General features: G+C 35.2%; 1 protein-coding gene across 1 annotated transcript in view; it reads left to right on the forward strand.

Moving 5' to 3' along the window:
• The window catches only part of LOC139527078 (degenerin-like protein asic-2), a 61566-nt gene extending 45746 nt beyond the window's left edge, over positions 1 to 15820 (forward strand). The window contains exons 5-11 of the mRNA XM_071322338.1: positions 4737 to 4828; positions 6655 to 6887; positions 8296 to 8404; positions 9368 to 9440; positions 12326 to 12433; positions 13099 to 13174; positions 15482 to 15820. Of these exons, the coding sequence (XP_071178439.1) occupies positions 4737 to 4828; positions 6655 to 6887; positions 8296 to 8404; positions 9368 to 9440; positions 12326 to 12433; positions 13099 to 13174; positions 15482 to 15643 (853 nt within the window). The 3' untranslated portion in view covers positions 15644 to 15820. The remainder of the gene's footprint in view (positions 1 to 4736; positions 4829 to 6654; positions 6888 to 8295; positions 8405 to 9367; positions 9441 to 12325; positions 12434 to 13098; positions 13175 to 15481) is intronic.
• The last annotated feature ends 3442 nt before the right edge of the window (positions 15821 to 19262 follow it).

A 19262-nucleotide genomic window follows, 5' to 3' on the forward strand; every position in this document is an offset into this window, starting at 1 on the left:
GTAGAGTCTTTATTTCACTGTGTTTACCGAATGGGTTTTTGACGTTGACAGTAAGTCTTTATTTCACTGTGTCCACCGGATGAGTTTTGACGTTGGCAGTAGAGTCTTTATTTCACTGTGTTTACCGAATGGGTTTTTGACGTTGACAGTTAGTCTTTATTTCACTGTGTCCACCGAATGGGTTTTGACGGAGGCAGTTAGTCTTTATTTCACTGTGTCCACCGAATGAGTTTTGACGTTGGCAGTTAGTCTTTATTTCACTGTGTCCACCGAATGGGTTTTGACGGAGGCAGTTAGTCTTTATTTCACTGTGTTCACCGAATGGGTTTTAACGTTGACAGTAAGTCTTTATTTCACTGTGTCCACCGGATGTGTTTTGACGTTGGCAGTTAGTCTTTATTTCACTGTGTCCACCGAATGGGTTTTGACGTTGGCAGTTAGTCTTTATTTCACTGTGTCCACCGAATGAGTTTTGACGTTGGCAGTTAGTCTTTATTTCACTGTGTCCACCGAATGGGTTTTGACGGAGGCAGTTAGTCTTTATTTCACTGTGTTCACCGAATGGGTTTTAACGTTGACAGTAAGTCTTTATTTCACTGTGTCCACCGGATGTGTTTTGACGTTGGCAGTTAGTCTTGGTCTTTGTTTCACTGTGTCCACCGAATGGGTTTTGACGTTGGCAGTTAGTCTTTATTTCACTGTGTCCACCGAATGAGTTTTGACGTTGACAGTTAGTCTTTATTTCACTGTGTCCACCGAATGGGTTTTTGACGTTGACAGTTAGTCTTTATTTCACTGTGTCCACCGAATGAGTTTTGACGTTGACAGTTAGTCTTTATTTCACTGTGTCCACCGAATGGGTTTTTGACGTTGACAGTTAGTCTTTATTTCACTGTGTCCACCGAATGAGTTTTGACGTTGGCAGTTAGTCTTTATTTCACTGTGTCCACCGGATGAGTTTTGACGTTGGCAGTTAGTCTTTATTTCACTGTGTCCACCGGATGAGTTTTGACGTTGGCAGTTAGTCTTTATTTCACTGTGTCCACCGAATGAGTTTTGACGTTGGCAGTTAGTCTTTATTTCACTGTGTCCACCGGATGAGTTTTGACGTTGGCAGTTAGTCTTTATTTCACTGTGTCCACCGAATGGGTTTTGACGGAGGCAGTTAGTCTTTATTTCACTGTGTCCACCGAATGAGTTTTGACGTTGGCAGTTAGTCTTTATTTCACTGTGTCCACCGGATGAGTTTTGACGTTGGCAGTTAGTCTTTATTTCACTGTGTCCACCGAATGAGTTTTGACGTTGGCAGTTAGTCTTTATTTCACTGTGTCCACCGGATGAGTTTTGACGTTAGCAGTTAGTCTTTATTTCACTGTGTCCACCGGATGAGTTTTGACGTTGGCAGTTAGTCTTTATTTCACTGTGTCCACCGGATGTGTTTTGACGTTGACAGTTAGTCTTTATTTCACTGTGTCCACCGAATGGGTTTTGACGGAGGCAGTTAGACTTTATTTAACTGTGTCCACCGAATGAGTTTTGACGTTGACAGTTAGACTTTATTTAACTGTGTCCACCGAATGGGTTTTGACGTTGACAGTTAGTCTTTATTTAACTGTGTCCACCGAATGAGTTTTGACGTTGACAGTTAGTCTTTATTTAACTGTGTCCACCGGATGAGTTTTGACGTTGGCAGTTAGTCTTTATTTAACTGTGTCCACCGAATGAGTTTTGACGTTGACAGTTAGACTTTATTTAACTGTGTCCACCGAATGGGTTTTGACGTTGGCAGTTAGTCTTTATTTCACTGTGTCCACCGAATAAGTTTTGACGTTGACAGTTAGTCTTTATTTCACTGTGTTCACCGAATGGGTTATGACGGAGGCAGTTAGTCTTGGTCTTTGTTTCACTGTGTCCACCGAATGGGTGATGACGTTGACAGTAATTCTTTATTTCACTGTGTCCACCGGATGTGTTTTGACGTTGGCAGTTAGTCTTGGTCTTTGTTTCACTGTGTCCACCGAATGGGTGATGACGTTGACAGTAATTCTTTATTTAGCTGTGTCCACCGAATGGGTTTTGACGTTGGCAGTTAGTCTTTATTTCACTATGTCCATCGAATGAGTTTTGACGTTGACAGTTAGTCTTTATTTCACTGTGTTCACCGAATGGGTTTTGACGTTCACAGTAATTCTTTATTTCGCTACATGTCCACCGAATGAGTTTTGACGTTGGCAGTTAGTCTTTATTTCACTGTGTCAACCGAATGAGTTTTGACGTTGACAGTTAGTCTTAGTCTTTGTTTCACTGGGTCCACCGAATGGGTTTTGACGTTGACAGTAATTCTTTATTTCGCTGTGTCCACCGGATGAGTTTTGACGTTGGCAGTTAGTCTTTATTTCACTTTGTCCACCGAATAAGTTTTGACGTTGACAGTTAGTCTTTATTTCACTGTGTCCACCGAATGAGTTTTGACGTTGGCAGTTAGTCTTTATTTCACTGTGTCCACCGAATGAGTTTTGACGTTGGCAGTTAGTCTTTATTTCACTGTGTCCACCGAATGAGTTTTGACGTTGGCAGTTAGTCTTTATTTCACTGTGTCCACCGAATGAGTTTTGACGGAGGCAGTTAGACTTTATTTCACTGTGTCCACCGAATGAGTTTTAACGTTGGCAGTTAGTCTTTATTTCACTGTGTCCCCGAATGAGTTTTGACGTTGACAGTTAGTCTTTATTTCACTGTGTCCACCGACTGCGTTTTAACATTGACAGTTAGTCTTTATTTCACTGTGTCCACCGAATGAGTTTTGACGTTGACAGTTAGTCTATATTTAACTGTGTCCACTGAATGAGTTTTGACGTTGGCAGTAAGTCTTTGTTTTACTGTGTCCACCGAATGAGTTTTGACGTTGGCAGTTAGTCTTTATTTCACTGCGTCCACCGACAGCGTTTTTACGGAGGCACTTAGTCTTTATTTATATATTGCAGTTCTTATCGTGGATTCATTTATTTTCGTGGGTATCAATTTTCGTGGATTGCACAAAATATGCATATTCGTGGATATTTGTTTTCGTGGTTTTGCCAATCTCTGTATACAAAGCCTATTGAAAATATGACGTTCGTTAAACATTTGAATTCGTGGTTTACATGTATCCATGAAACCCACGAAAATTGGTATCCAACGAATAATAATGAATCCACAGTACTATGATTCTATTTATTTTCGAAATTTGTAATTTGGTTATTTTGTTTTGTCCTCTGATCTTAAAACCGTACTTGTTATTTAAAAACAATGAAATATCGTTCATGTATCACATGATAATACGAACTGCTTTCAAATTCGATGGCCTAGGAGGATGATTGGCCTAACGAGTTCATATAAAGTGATAAAAAGCATGGTAATTTTAAGATACTCTCGTGGCGAGATTTGTTCGACTCCGATCCTAATCGACAGTTTTTGCAACTATTTTAACTGAAGGTCGCCTGATGTTCGGCTTCTCCTACTTTTGATGACAGGTCAATAAAATACAACAAATGTCGCTTATACATGTAGTGGTGTTTAACACCAAAACAAAGAACAAACTTTTAGAAATAATTTGAAAACACATATATGTATAGCGTCCCGAATCAAAAACGTTCAAAACGTAAGAAAATTGCTCAGTGGACAAACTTGCAAGACATTTGATTTGTTAAAAAACGAAGTCATTTCGACTTAACAGCTTATCAAAAAGTATGTTATCGTATTGTGGGGTGAAAGCACAATTACGAAAAAGCACTGTTTTATATGCTACAAGTTGAATATTTAAAAAAGATGATGACGTTGAAACTGATAGTGCTTTTGTAAAAAGCGGCGAAATTCGACATTGGACAATCTTGCAAGACATTTTCCCGAAGCCAATGCGTTTTTATTTGTGGTGCGAGTGCTGTAAAATTGCGGATTTGAAATGGTCTCTCTAAGCACATTTGTAGGAATAATTAATGAAAACAAAATTTTATATCATCTGATATTTTAAAAAGCGATAAATTTTGATAACTTACCATTTTCAGAAACCTGACCATGGCGAGGATTATTCATTTTTGAAAAAACCCCAGCTTTTACCGTTCGATCAAAACAAAAAACAGCAATGGCATCATAAATTATATTAGACGTTTATCATTCATGCGAATTTTCGCGGATTTTAAACTTTTTATTAGACCACAAAAATTCTAGCAAAAGTTATTTTGCGAATAATTTGTTACCTCTGACACGCATATTTTTGACGTTTTGGTAATATTTGTATCATTATTTGAAACTATTATGAAAAGTTAAAGAATATTTTTTTATATTTTTGGAGACAGTAATACCTGCCTAATCTATGGATATAAATTTCATAAAGCTGAACTATTTAGTTTTCATAGAAGAGCTATTTATCAAATTGCTCTGTCGCATTCACGGCATTGTTAGTTGGCAAGTTCCTGTGCACTTGTCTCAGAAAACAAAATCCTATATATGCCTTATTTTTTCTGAGACAAGTGCCTGTGGGCAAGTTGTGTGCTAAGCTAAGCACTTTTCCACTTATATTTAACAGTTTGATCTGATGTTGTGTTGTTATACTTTGTAAAAGGTTGGATAAAAGTGGCTGGCGTAACTGATTACGGATTTGTTTAAACAGAAAGACGTGTTTGTGCACTTAATGCAGTATCGTTTAATTTATATTCGCAAAACATATATATATTTTTTTTAATTAATTATACTTTTAGAGAAATACAAAAGGTACGAGACGAGTATTATGGAACATGCTACAAATTTACCCCTGCTTCAAACCCGACAAATCTAGCAGGACCAGCGTATGGTAGGTTTATATTTTAATGAATTTTACCTGATCGGGTGAAGTCCTTTGGTTATAAAAATGCATTTCAAATATGTCATGGTAATGAAATATGCCTGATTATTTGAAATTTATATTCAGATACATATATATCATTATTATATTGTTATTATACTTTGTATGCAATAAACACCGTGTATTAGTTTCATAAAATTTGGTTCAGACAAACTAAAGAAGAAGAATGGAAACAAAAAGATCAGCAGTTTTCTTTTCCATTTATAAAGGGGTATAACTCTACATGTAGAATGGTAAAGTGGCGCCTCTGAAATCCGAATCAATATGTGTTTTGTGGTGATATCAAAGCATTGTGTATACGTTACTTGTATGTTGTAAATAACTGAATGATGAATACTTTTTCTTGATTGTAAACTGACCTCTACTTAACGAAATCAAGGCTTACAGTCATAATTCTTTAGAGTACGACTCAGAAATGAACCAATCGAAATGCAGGATTTAGCATTTCAATCACAAATTATGTGACTTCGAGTACTGATTAAAGTTTTATGACCGCGAATGAATATTTGTTGCAAATGTGATGTCCATCTCAATCAAAAGGTACATTTGGAACAGGATCTGTTTACCCCTCCGGTGCACCTGATATCACCCTACATTCGGAACAGGATCTGTTTACCCCTCCGGTGCACCTGATATCACCCTACATTCGGAACAGGATCTGTTTACCCCTCCGGTGCACCTGATATCACCCTACGTTTGATGCAGGATCTGTTTACTCCTCCGGTACACCTGATATCACCCTACATTTGATGCAGGATCTGTTTACCCCTCCGGTGCACCTGATATCACCCTACGTTTGATGGATCTGTTTACCCCTCCGGTGCACCTGATATCTCCCTACGTTTGGAACAGTATCTGTTTACCCCTCCGGTGCACCTTATGTCACCGTACGTTTGAAGAGCTGTTTACCCCTCCGGTGCACCTGATATCACCCTACGTTTGGAACAGTATCTGTTTACCCCTCCGGTGCACCTGAAGTCACCCTACGTTTCATGATCTGTTTACCCCTCCGGTGCACCTGATATCACCCTACGTTTGATGATCTGTTTACCCCTCCGGTGCACCTGATATCACCCTACATTTGGAACAGGATCTGTTTACCCCTCCGGTGCACCTGATATCACCCTACATTTGGAACAGGATCTGTTTACCCCTCCGGTGCACCTGATATCACCATACGTTTGATGATCTGTTTACCCCTCCGGTGCACCTGATATCACCCTACATTTGGAACAGGATCTGTTTACCCCTCCGGTGCAACTGATGTCACCCTACGTTTGATGATCTGTTTACCCTTCCGGTGCACCTGATATCACCCTGCATTTGGAACAGGATCTGTTTACCCCTCCGGTGCACCTGATGTCACCCTACGTTTGATGATCTGTTTACCCCTCCGGTGCACCTGATATCACCCTACATTTGGAACAGGATCTGTTTACCCCTCCGGTGCACCTGATATCACCCTACATTTGGAACAGGATCTGTTTACACCTCCGGTGCACCTGATATCACCCTACGTTTGATGGAATTCGTGTTGCTCAATCTTTAGTTACCTATGTTGTGTTTTGTGAACTGTTGTTGTCTTTTCGATTAATGAGTTTGAATGTCCCTTTGGTATCTTTTGCCTCTCTTTTACACTAAAATATCACAAGTTATGTTAAGTGGTTATTTTTTCTACATTGAACTGTGTAATATACAAATTTATAATAGTTACCCTGAAAATCAAAAAATAATTGATTCATTTGAATGTCTATTTTATATATATTTTATTTCAGGACTGGAATTATTGCTTGATGTTCACCAAAATGATTATATACCATTCGTCACAGCAACTGCAGGAGTCAGGTTAGCTATTCACAGTTCACAATACAAAGCACAACTGAAAAGCGAGGGAATATCTGTGTCAACGAAGTTTGAGACCAATATAGCTATGAGGCAAGAAAGGTTTATTCGATACGCAGGGTCGGAAGAACTATGCGACTCAAACAACACGTATTCAAGTGTTCTGGTAAGTTAAAATGATGCATGGCAGTAATGTTTAAAAAGCCGAGGCATTGAATTAATTCCTTTTTTTAAACTGTGTGCAAATCAAGGTAGAAAAAAAAACAAGGAAACCGAATGAATTTTAAATTGGCCGATACTGGGTGTGTCAAGGACCTAGAGCAAACATCACTTGCTATGTATCATGCATTGACCGCCATTGCAAATCAACGCTCAGTCAAAATGTCACAAATTGGCAAAATACAACAATCAGTATTAACAAAGCAAACGGAAAATTTTAAGGCCTCCAAAATATGTAGTGTATGCATGAGTTAAGAATTTGGAGTTTTGATATTTTAAAACTAAATTTTAAAACTTTTTTAAATTTTGAATTGATAAGTGTTACACAGACCACCATCTGGGATGCGTCCACCGGCAGTGGGTTCGACCCAGTGGTTGTTTCAAAATTATCAAAGATACCAGGATTATAATTCGCTATGCCAGACGTGCGTGTCTTCTGCATGTGACTCAACAGTGGCGTTCTAATCAAATCAGTTTCAGATACAAACTTGAAGAGCATAAATGATTGATAACAGAAAATTCCAAAAAGTTGTACTAATACGGCTTAGACAACCTATACCTTAGTATTTTGAAAATTCAACATTTTTGTATACAGCTTATTTACAGAAGATAAACACATTAATGATAACTCATAAAATTGCTGACTACTGGATTGGTAAATGAGAGACGATTGATACCAGAGGAACAGTCAAACTAATAAGTCGAAAATTAACTGACAACACTATGGCTAAAAATGAAAAGAAGACCAACAGACAAACAGTAGTACACAAAAAACAACGGAGAAAACTAAAAACTGCGCAACATGAACCCCGTCAAAATCTGGGGGTGATCTCAGATGCTCTGGAAGCGTTAGCTGATCCTGCTTCACGTGTGGCACCCGTCGTGTTACTCGTGTTAGTACAAACCCGATAATAAGTGTAATTTGGTAGGTCTCTCGGGTACCTAAGGTCCACCAGCAGATTAAATAAGCAAGGAAATATCAACAAATCAATCTAATTAATAAACCGATCTCTCATCGCTCCCGTTTTCTGATATGTCGCGATGAGAGATCGGTTTTTAATTAGATTGTCAACAAACTACAAAGAGCTAAGAATTATTTCATTTCACATATAATCTCAATGTTAAACACCACAGTCACTTGTCGTTGAAAAAAACGCTATATAAAGTGTGTTGGTAATTTTTTTTCAAAAACATGTGTCAATGCAAAAGAAAAAACACATTGACAGAAAAACAATAAAAAAAATAATCAATTCACCATGGCTACATTTTGAATATGAAAATTGATTTTTTTATAAGTTCATTCGTTAATCAAAGGTAACTAGCGTTATTAATTTTTTTTTGGTACTTGATTACAGCCCTGCATGGAACGATGTACTGGTATAGCAGTCAGAGAGGATTGCAAATGTCTGAGTAGTTATGACTTCTTATCTTTAGCCGTTTCGACCATGTGCAAAACAACATCAGGTAAGGTTTTCTTAAGTCGTTACGAACATGCATGATGCATGTGCAAAACAACATTCGTAAGATTGTCTTTAACCGTTACGAACATGTGTAAAACAACTTCAGGTAAGATTATCTTTAGCCGTTACGAACATGTGTAAAACAACATCAAATAAGATTATCTTTAACCGTTACTAACATGTGCAAAACAACATCAGGTCAGATTATCAATAGCCGTTACGAACATATGTAAAGCAACATTAGGTAAGATTATCAATAGCTGTTACGAACATGTGCAAAACAACATTAGATTAGATTATCTTTAGCCGTTACGAACATTTGCAAAACAACATCAAGTAAGATTATCTTTAGCCGTTACGAACATAAATTATGTAAAGCAACATCAGGTTAGACTATCTTTAGCAGTTACGAACATGTGTAAAACAACATCAGGTAAGATTAACTAGCAATTTTATTCATTAAGGAAGCTATAGAAGCTCTGAATTAAAGCATTATTTACTTTTTTTTACTCTTCGATTTTCAATCAGTCTTTAAAAAAACAAAACGCATTAATTTAAAATAGGAATGTTATTATGTACTCAGTTTGAATACTTAATCATTGATATGTTCCAGAACACGGTTTTTAATATTGCTATCTCTATTTTGGATCAATCTGTTCTTATACCATGTAATGTATCTGTATGCCCCATCGAGGCTCCCATTTGGAAATAAAATATGTGTTTTAATGTATTAATGTTCTAAAGGAGATATTTTTTTAGTATGATAAAATTTCTAAAATATATCTTTCTGAACTTTTTATGGAAGATAGTCGGGGACAAGAAAAAAAAACTCGACTTTAGAACCTTGCAAACAGTTGAAATACCGAAATTTGAACTGCATGGAAGTAAAAACACAGTAACGAATTGTTATCAATGGTATTTTCAAATTCTGTGTAAGATTTCTGCGCATTATTGTTTTAATTTGTAGAGATAGAGTGTATGGCCGCTACAGAGGCATTATCAGGAAGCGAATTGAATTGTAAATGCAAAATGCCATGCAGGTACGTCGGTGTTATAATATGAGGGTCTATTTGGGGGAAGGGGTCCTTGTTTTCTCCATTCTTTAATTTTTTTATGCCAATTTTCTCTTTTCTTTAATTTTTCAAGCTATTTCCTCCATTCTCTAATTTTTTATGCCACTTTCTCCATTCTTTATTTTTTAGATTTCAAACAACAAATGGAAGTTTTTGACGACCTTGACTGGCTATACAGCCTTTGCACGGTCGGTAAATTTCAAATGAAGCAGAAGTAAATAATTAAAGACAGATTTAAAATGAAGCAGACGTAAATAATTCAAGACAAGCGTAAATCCTTCAACAATGAGAAAAAAATACCATATATGCCCCAACATGAAAATTATGAAATAATTCAATGGAGAAACGTACAACCTTATTTATAATGGACATGAAGCAATGTCAACCATTGAAAAAACATGTGAGGGGTTTTATCCCGAATGTCCTGGAAAATAAGCGCTATAGATACCGAATTTCCGAAAAGAAAAACACATTTTATTTTTGTAATTAGATATATATTGAGAACCCCTGTTTTGAGAACCTACACAATTTGTCGGATAATTTAAAAAAAAAAAATGCTATTTCACAAGATATCAGTCCGTAGGACACATCCGTCACACAGAGTCAGAGTCTACTAGTGTTTACTCTTATTCCTAGACGCTACGTGCTTCGCATCGAAGCAGCAAATATTAATCTCTCAGCCTTTGATTTGACCCGGTTGGGTTCGAACCAATACCCACTTAATACGAGACAAGCACATTACACATGTAATATGAGGTCATGAAGACAATTGTGCCTATTAAAAGTAAGTTTTTGGAACAGCTTATTCAAATTACAGTTGCTTTCAAATTATTTGACTTACAGCTGAAACGTGTTTAAACATGTGTATCATGTGAATAGGAGCTAGGAAATAAAGTAAATGTCACGATAAACCAAACACTTGTTAAACGAACGCAACTGGCGATAACTGGCGTAAAACTGATGAACCAATGGCGAATATTTTGCCATTCTCTATAGTGTCGCCATAAATGATATAGAGTGACCAAGTGCCTCCTTTTTAAAATGTCAACATCATTATTACGATTGTTGTTTGCTTAACTTTCAGTGGCGAATATTGCATACATTTTCCGAACAAGGAAACACACATTTTAAAATAAACGAAATTGGAAGGTTCTGAAAAATGGTACGGACCGGAATGAATGATGAAAACTTCCTCTGCCTCTAAAGATAATTATGTTTGTAACATAAATTGGATTTTTTTCCTTTGATGTTTTTATGAAATAATTTGCTTAAAAAGTGTGGTGAGGGAAAACCATGGTATATTATATGCAAATTTATGTTGTACCATACTTTGCTAATTAAATATGCAACTCGACTAGAATCCAAAGGAAAAAAGGCGGAGCTTCAGCCATGGTATAACATATTCATTTTCATGTTATTCCATGGCTGAAGCTCCACCTTTTTTTTAAAATGTATCCGCCTCTAAAATATTTAGGAAACTGTAAAACGTACTAAAAGGTCAAGATCTTCATTTGTTTTCATTTTATAACAAAAAGCAATAAATTATGTGTACCACATTTCAAGAAACCCCTTTCAAACTACATAGAATTGTTACGAATTCCCTTAATTTTGGAAACAATTACTAAATGTTTCTTTTTTCAGTTTTGAAAAAAATAAAATGTAACACTATCATTTCCTATGCGAAAGTTCAATTTAAATTCGATTTAAAAAGGGGGGTACCTATACAAAAGGGAATAAATATCGGCTACAAATATCTGTGAAAAAACATGATTAGGGGACGTACACTATCTACGCCCCTGGATCCGCCACTGTTAAAATATTATTTTATCATTAAAATTGTGTTTTAATAAATAATCTATTAAATAACGGAAGAGAAGCATTTTTCAATTAGATGAAAATTCTGTAAAATATGATTAATTTGTATGATACATTGAAAACAAAAAAAAAACAATTCTTACCGTCATTAGAATAATTATTTAATCCTTGTCGCTGGAATCCGACATTTTGTTTACCTCAGATTGATGACATTATGAAATTACCTGCGCCTACAATCATACACGGGGCGCAAAACTAAAAACAAATCAGGGCAAATCCGACATTTTCTTTACTTTCTGCAAATTCAGGGGTTCTATTACATGAAGTACACAGACGATCATACACGAAGCGCAAAAGTGACTTGCGCGAGCTTCCATTTCATTGGATAAAACTGTAACGTGATCAATTTCCAATATTAGTTGAAGGTCTTGAAGCTGTCAATCATTTTATTTATATTACAAATTTTATATACCATGTGTCTTACTCATTAACATATTTAAACAAACTCATCCTTCGGATTCGTTTGTTTAATTATGTTAACTCGTAAAAACCATGCATGGTATATATAGTACTTGAAGTTTAAGCGTTCAACAGACCACCTACGGACCAACAAACAATATTTCTAATGATTCTAAAACGTGCAGAGAGCATGACACACTCTCTATTATATTTACTGCATCTAAACATTACATTGGGTATATGAGCCAGAATTTTTTAATTTGCAACAGACCATCTACGGACCCTAGAAATAATAGCTCAAATTTATCTTAAACGTGCTGAAACGTGACTATCTCTCTATTCGAGGCACCGAATGTCCCAAATCTGGACTTGCTTGCATATTTAAATCGAAAACGGCAAAACAGATGCTCAATTCAGGTCGAGCAAGGGTTTTATTGCTTAAGGTTATGTCGAGATTTTCTCAAAACAAAAAACAAGACAAAAAACAAGAATACACAACTAATTTTTATCAAAGACGAAGATGATATAGTAACATGTTACATGTATTATCTATAGTAGTTCTATATGTATCATTTCAGGCAAACATCATTCAAAAAGAATATTTTTATGACTCAATACCCAGCTGAGAACTATGCAGTGGTGTTAAACTCTGTTATGGAAACAAATGACTCAAGGGAAAGTATAAGGTATGGGTGAAAAAGAACAGGATTCAGAAAATACATAAGAAATATTTAGTTAGAGCGCCATTTGGATTATTCAGTTATTTGCTTGTGTATCCGTATCGACGTATCGTATAGCACGTATACAAGGAAACTTTAAGGATAAGTTACGTCAAGTTGATCCCGATGCAAATATAGTTTTTATTCAGCTCTAGCTAAATCATTATTTTACCCAAATCTTACCGATACATAAACGTTGACCCGTGCACGTATCCTAAGTTGATGCGTGAATAATGCAAATGCTGTGACGTCTCAATTTCCATTGAAAAAGCATGCATAGTACGAATGTATAAGATGTACGATAACTTGTGATCTGTCCTATCTATGTCGATAGGCACAACCTTTTCAAGTTCCTTCAGGACTTATAAGTTTTACTAAAGGCAAGAACAAGTTTATTACATTTGTTCTAATGAATAACCGTGATTTCTAAGTGAAATAAAAAAAATAATAAGATTTAACATGTGAAATAAAGTCGATAATTTCACTTATCTGATGTCATACACCATAAGTTGCCTCAAAGCAGGAAAATGTTGATTAAAAATGATAGTAGAATTGCTGTTAATGAGAGTGTAACTTTTAATATTTAAGAAATGAGTAGATCTGTACCCTAGCTAGTACCGTTGTATTTTCAGTGACAGTTTGTCTTATGTTAAGATATTTTTCTCATCGTTGGTAGAAGATGTTATACAAGAGGATCTCGCATATACAGTAAGTTTTAATAAACTATTAGAAAAGTGTAGAAATCGCGATCTATAATTGGACACGTGTCGCAAAAAAGAGTTTTCAAATTTCGCGGGCATTTCGTCGACTGAGCATAAGCGACAGCGTATAGAACACGGATAGATGACGGTCCCCGAATTGGGTTATTTTTTTCAAAACTGTCGTTTTCTGTGGGAGGGGACTGTTTCAAAGACAAATTTAAGTACAGTCAAATTTGTATATCATATCACAAATATTTCCGACTTTGTATGGTTTCAGAGTAGATGCGGCTCTATGAAACCGTTCTCTTCCGACCATACACATATGCCCATGTTCATCTGTCCGCTAAATGATATTCTGTTTGGTCAAACAACTTTTGTTAACATTTTTCAAAAGGAAAACTGATTAGATTTTCGTAAGCTATCCAATAAACGCCAAACGTTTCAAAGCCATATGTGATAGTGTTGTTTTTTTTTTAACAAAATATGTCAGTTGAATCAAATTTATATATTTTTATTGATAAAAATTCACAACTGTCACGTGTCAATGTAACTATATATTGTCAAAATAATTTTGTTAACCTGTTATAAATTCATATTTGAACTCTGTCCACGATCAGCCTGCCCTCTATTAAATGCGAAGGCAACGTAATGTCTATAAGACACAGGATACATGCATGCATGCAAACCAATATACATTGTTGAATTATAATTCTTGGTCTTTCGGGAATGGTGTGGGATGAAACTCAAAAACACTATTAGTCCACTTGTGTATAATTAGAAGATTTCAGGCTTCAATCATTATATCCCATTATATTAACATATATTTTTACCGTGAACAAAAAGTAATATTTGTAGCTGAAAATAAAGTCTTATGAACGAAACTATTAAATACTTAAGTGTTATTAAAATTGAGAATGGAAATGGGGAATGTGCCAAAGAGACAACAACCCGACCATTGAAAAAAACAACAGCAGAAGGTCACCAACAGCTAGGTCTTCAATGTAGCGAGAAATTCCCGCACCCGGAGACGTCCTTCAGCTGGCCCCTAAACAAATATATACTAGATCAGTGATAATGAACGCCATACTAATTTCCAAATTGTACACAAGAAACTAAAATTAAAATAATACAAGACTAACAAAGGCCAGAGGCTCCTGACTTGGGACAGGCGCAAAAATGCGGCGGGGTTAAACATGTTTGTGAGATCTCAACCCTCCCCTATTCCTCTAGCCAATGTAGAAAAGTAAACGCATAACAATACGCACATTAAAATTCAGTCCAAGAGAAGTCCGAGTCTGATGTCAGAAGATGCAACCAAAGAAAATAAACAAAATGACAATAATACATAAATAACAACAGAAGATGTAACCAAAGAAAATAAACAAAATGACAATAATACATAAATAACAAGACTACTAGCAGTTAACTGACATGCCAGCTCCAGACTTCAATTAAACTGACTGAAAGATTATGATTTCATCATATGAACATCAGGCACAATCCTTCCCGTTAGGGGTTTAGTATCATACCATCATAACATATATGAGAAGAACATAACCCGTGTAATGCCAACAACTGGTTTTTGAACAAATGTGTTTAGTTCCGATGTAAAGACCCTATAAGTGAATCAATATTAACGCCAAAATATGCAATCTTTAATGACCTGACAACAGTATCGTAACTATATCCCTTCTTAATAAGTCTATTCGAAGGTTTTGTTAGTTTTTGAGTTGAATACTGACACCTTTGTGCTTTATAAAGAATATTTCCATAAAAAATTGGATGTGAAATACCTGAACGTATAAGAAGTCTGCATGTTGAGCTATATTTACGAATGATGTCCTTATACCGAGGATAAAATTTAGTAAATGTTTTAACTAGTTTGTGATATCGAAAACCCTGGTGTAATAATTTTTCAGTAATACATAAATTTCTGTCGTTAAAATCTTAAACATTGTCGGAATCTGAATTTACAAATATCGGTTATTTTATCAAACTCATTAAACGGTGACTTATCTGATAGTAACTTCCCCCTTTTTTTATTGTGAATGTGTTGCGCACCTATTAATGTTTAATTTTTTTTTGTGAATTTGTCTTGACGTAGTAGTTTTTAATCAAGTCCTGAAATATATGTAGAACATTATACTTTATAAACAGTTTTAAAAAACACACAAACGCACACACTTAATAGCAAACAGTTCTTATCATGTCAGCACCAATAACTGTCATCATTACAATACAATATAAAAAACGTTTGACTGTAGTACTGTTCACCAACAATAAATGCTCATGGAAAATTCACATTTTGTTTTAGGATGAGAATTTTGTGAGTGATATCGGAGGACAACTAGGTTTATGGGCAGGCTTCTCTGTTCTTAGTCTAGCAGAACTTTTAGAACTGATTGTCATCTTATTCCATGCGTGTTGTTCACGCAAGAAAGCAGAGGTTAATGCCGCTTACGATGAAAAGGAATAAATAACCCTTCTTTTTTTTGGAAAGCAAACAATAAAATTACCCACAACCCCTCTGACACTAAACTAGATATTTTAATTGTGTTTTAAGTGATTTGTTGTGTGTCTGCATTAATAGCTTAATAAAAAAGATTTGTTCAAAATATTTAATTTATTAGAAAAAAATAAAATTTATGCTGTATAGTTTTGTTTTTCTTTGAATTTTTGTATTGAATTGATTGCCACTTATCATCTCCCCCCTTAAAGTGGGAGAAAGGTCAAATACAAACTATGAGGATATACTACCTCTTCTGCATCGGCTTGAAACAAGAACCATTTTATTGATAATACTGCTAGTAAAAATTACAACAATATTTTTTTTCATATTTTGAAACGACTGTGGATAACAAACAGTCTGTATGTCTCTTGTGACAAATCAATTATACATCAATAATGAGAAACGTTTTCTTAAAGATTGATCGTTATGGTTAATAACTTATTTTGGATGTTATTCCGGTATCTTATTCATTCCAGGTGCCAAACATCCTCGGGCAAAGTCGACCTAAGCTGAAATTAGCTATTTTTCTGTTCCTTATTGGTAATATATAAATTTAAAGACCTAACATTGTTGAGTTGATGTTTAGACGAGTTGTATATACATAATGTACACATCCATGTATCATCATCACTGCTAATTATCCGATGGAGAGTTGTCACTGGCTCAGAAGTACTTATAAATATAATTATTTTCTGTGACTGTATCTTACATTAATTTGTAGGATCCTTTACTATAGGTAATTTAGCTGATCTGTAAGAATAACATCTTCATGCCTTATATATCATGTACTGTAGTACGACGCTAGATTAAAACTGACGTGAAAAGGTAACACCCGGCCACCGAAAGCTTCATTTTTATGAAGCCAAGGTGGTCGTGTGGTCTAGCGTGACGGCTACAGTACAGGCGATTTGGTATCACGATATCTCTGTAGCATGGGTTCGATTCCCGCTGAGGGAAAAACAAAAACATTTGCGAAAGCAAATTTACAGATTTAAGATCATTTAACATGGGTTGGTGTTTAGACAAGTTGTATATGTATGGCTCTTATCGCTTCTATGTATTTTTACATTCCTGTTTCAATTATTTGTATTTGAACGTTCCAAATGAAGGTTAATTCAGATTTACAAGCACTGTGGACGCACGAAATCTATAAAGCGTTATTTTCATTTCATTTTAACGCAATTTCAATTGTAGTTTAGCTACTAGGTTCCAATTGTATTCACATTCACCTTTTTTGTCTGTTTGGTTTACTCTCCTAATTTGGTCGAAATACCGGAACTATAAACATGTGTCATTCGAGTGGGATGTTAAGCTTGCTATAAAACCAGACTTAGCCTACTACATTTATGTTCTTTGGAAAATGTCTATACAAAGTCCGTAAACTGTGTTTCTATTCGTTTCGTTTAATCGTATTATTAGTATTACTTAAAGTCATGGTAAAAACTATTATGCAATTGTGACAGTTATAAGCAGGGACCAATTGTCATAGAATCGTACAACTTCGGGGTCACGATTCGGTCTTCCACAATGGGCAAATTTTCGTTAAGGTAATTTTACAAAAATCTTGTTTGAATTCTTAATTCAATGCTTCATACAAAATGCATGTGTATAGGTCATATTTTATTCTTTGTACATAAACAACCCGCAACTCTAGATGAGTTGTAATAAAATGTAAATATAATCTGTCAATGTTAAAACAATTTCGAATTTACATTAGAGGAAAAGAATACCTTTCAACATCGCAAGGTACATCCGTTGTCCTGGATTGGTAATGTTTAAATAGTCTAAGGCGAAACAAAGCGCATTTAAAAAAATGAACTCGTAAAATAACACGAATGCCTGAGTAACTGTTTGGGTTTTTATTCCTCTTTTGTATATTTAAGATTTCCACATGCAGCAGAGTTGCCACTGAGACAACTCTCCATCCAAATCACAATTTATAAAAGTAAACCATTATAGGTCAATGTACGGCCTTCAACACGGAGCCTTGGCTCACACTGATCAACAAGATATAAAGGGTTCCGAAATTTCTAGTGCAAAACCATTCAAACGAGACATTCAACGGTCTAATATATACAAAATACGAGAAACGAGAAACACGCATAAATTACACAAACAAACGGCATCTACTTTAAATCAGATTCCTGACTTAGGACAGGTGCAAACATTTGCAGTCATTTAGTGGTGTTTGTTTTTCAAGTTAATTTGCTATGGCGATATCCTAGTGCAGATTTTCCAGTTCTTGTTGGTGTTTACGTTGCAAGAGACCAATTCTTACAATTTTAATGTAGCTAGCAGTAATGATAATAATATATAATTTCCTGTTCGACCGAGGTTTCTTGTTTGTTTTTGCTAATTTATTACTTTGTCTTTGGCCTTCGGGTCATTATCTATTATATAAGAAACTAAGATTTCAATTCCCTCAAACAAATTTGACCTTAAATAGATTTGGATATTTATTTTACTTATTTGTTTTTTTTTGTTTTTATTAAAAAAAAAAATTTTGGGGGGGGGGGGGTTCTATTTGGTAATCAGATGTTTCGGTTCTTATAAATCCTTGGCTTTCAAGTATTCGGCTTTGGGCATGACTGATGAAGAAGCTTCATTCTAAAAATGTGCGCACGGTCAACGCTTTTACAACCCTATGAAGTTACAAAAAGAAGCATTCAATACACAGAATTACAGTTTTTAGCTAGGATAATGAAAACACGATTTACATCAAGTTTTTATTTAATTTACCTGTGCACTTTATTATGGTACCTCGTGTCATCATGAATGATAAGTTTTATTGTGTAATGCAATTGCTTACGGGATAACACGTGATGTGCAGTTAGCCAATCAGAAATACGTATTATAATGAAACATACATCTAATGTAATTATTGTTCTTGTGGTAAAAAAATATATTATTTCATTATTGCTAATATGCTTTGTCTATATGCCTTGTGTTTCTTTTTTTACATATGACGTGGCTGTTGTCGTACACATCCCGTCATTGTGTCATTGTACTATGGGGAATTTTTGTATCCTTCTCTTTTATTTTTGCTAATCTGCTATGTATGTATGCCCTTTTGTGTTTCTTTGTTACATAATTATTTGTTTTATTACTGTGATTATTATGATTAAGTTTATAACACAATATGGTCTGCTGTACCCCTTGTTTGACATTTTTACACATTACGTCTGTTTGTTTTGTTCCCACATCGTTGTCAATAAAATGGAATTTTATGGGACTGTCATACAAGGAGGGGTTTAGCTAGCTATAAAACCAGGTTTATTCCACCATTTTCTACATAAGAAAATTTGAGTCCCAAGTAAAGGAATAGTGACAGGTGTTATCCATTCGTTTGATGTGTTTGGGCTTTTGATGGCGGACTTTCCGTTTTGAATTTTCCTCGGAAATCTGTATCTTTGGTTATTTACTTTTTGCGTTGTTATACGACATGTCGCAATAATTTATACATCCAACATTCATGTATTTATTTTTCATGTTTCTGTAATAATTTTGTTTAAATAGAGTGTTATGTCTTATCGTTTGTTGTCCAAATAATTATAAAATTGCCTTACGATACCATCATTGTCATATT

The sequence above is a fragment of the Mytilus edulis genome, chromosome 6, assembly GCF_963676685.1.
Source record: "Mytilus edulis chromosome 6, xbMytEdul2.2, whole genome shotgun sequence".
NCBI classification, from domain to species: Eukaryota; Metazoa; Mollusca; class Bivalvia; order Mytilida; family Mytilidae; genus Mytilus; species Mytilus edulis.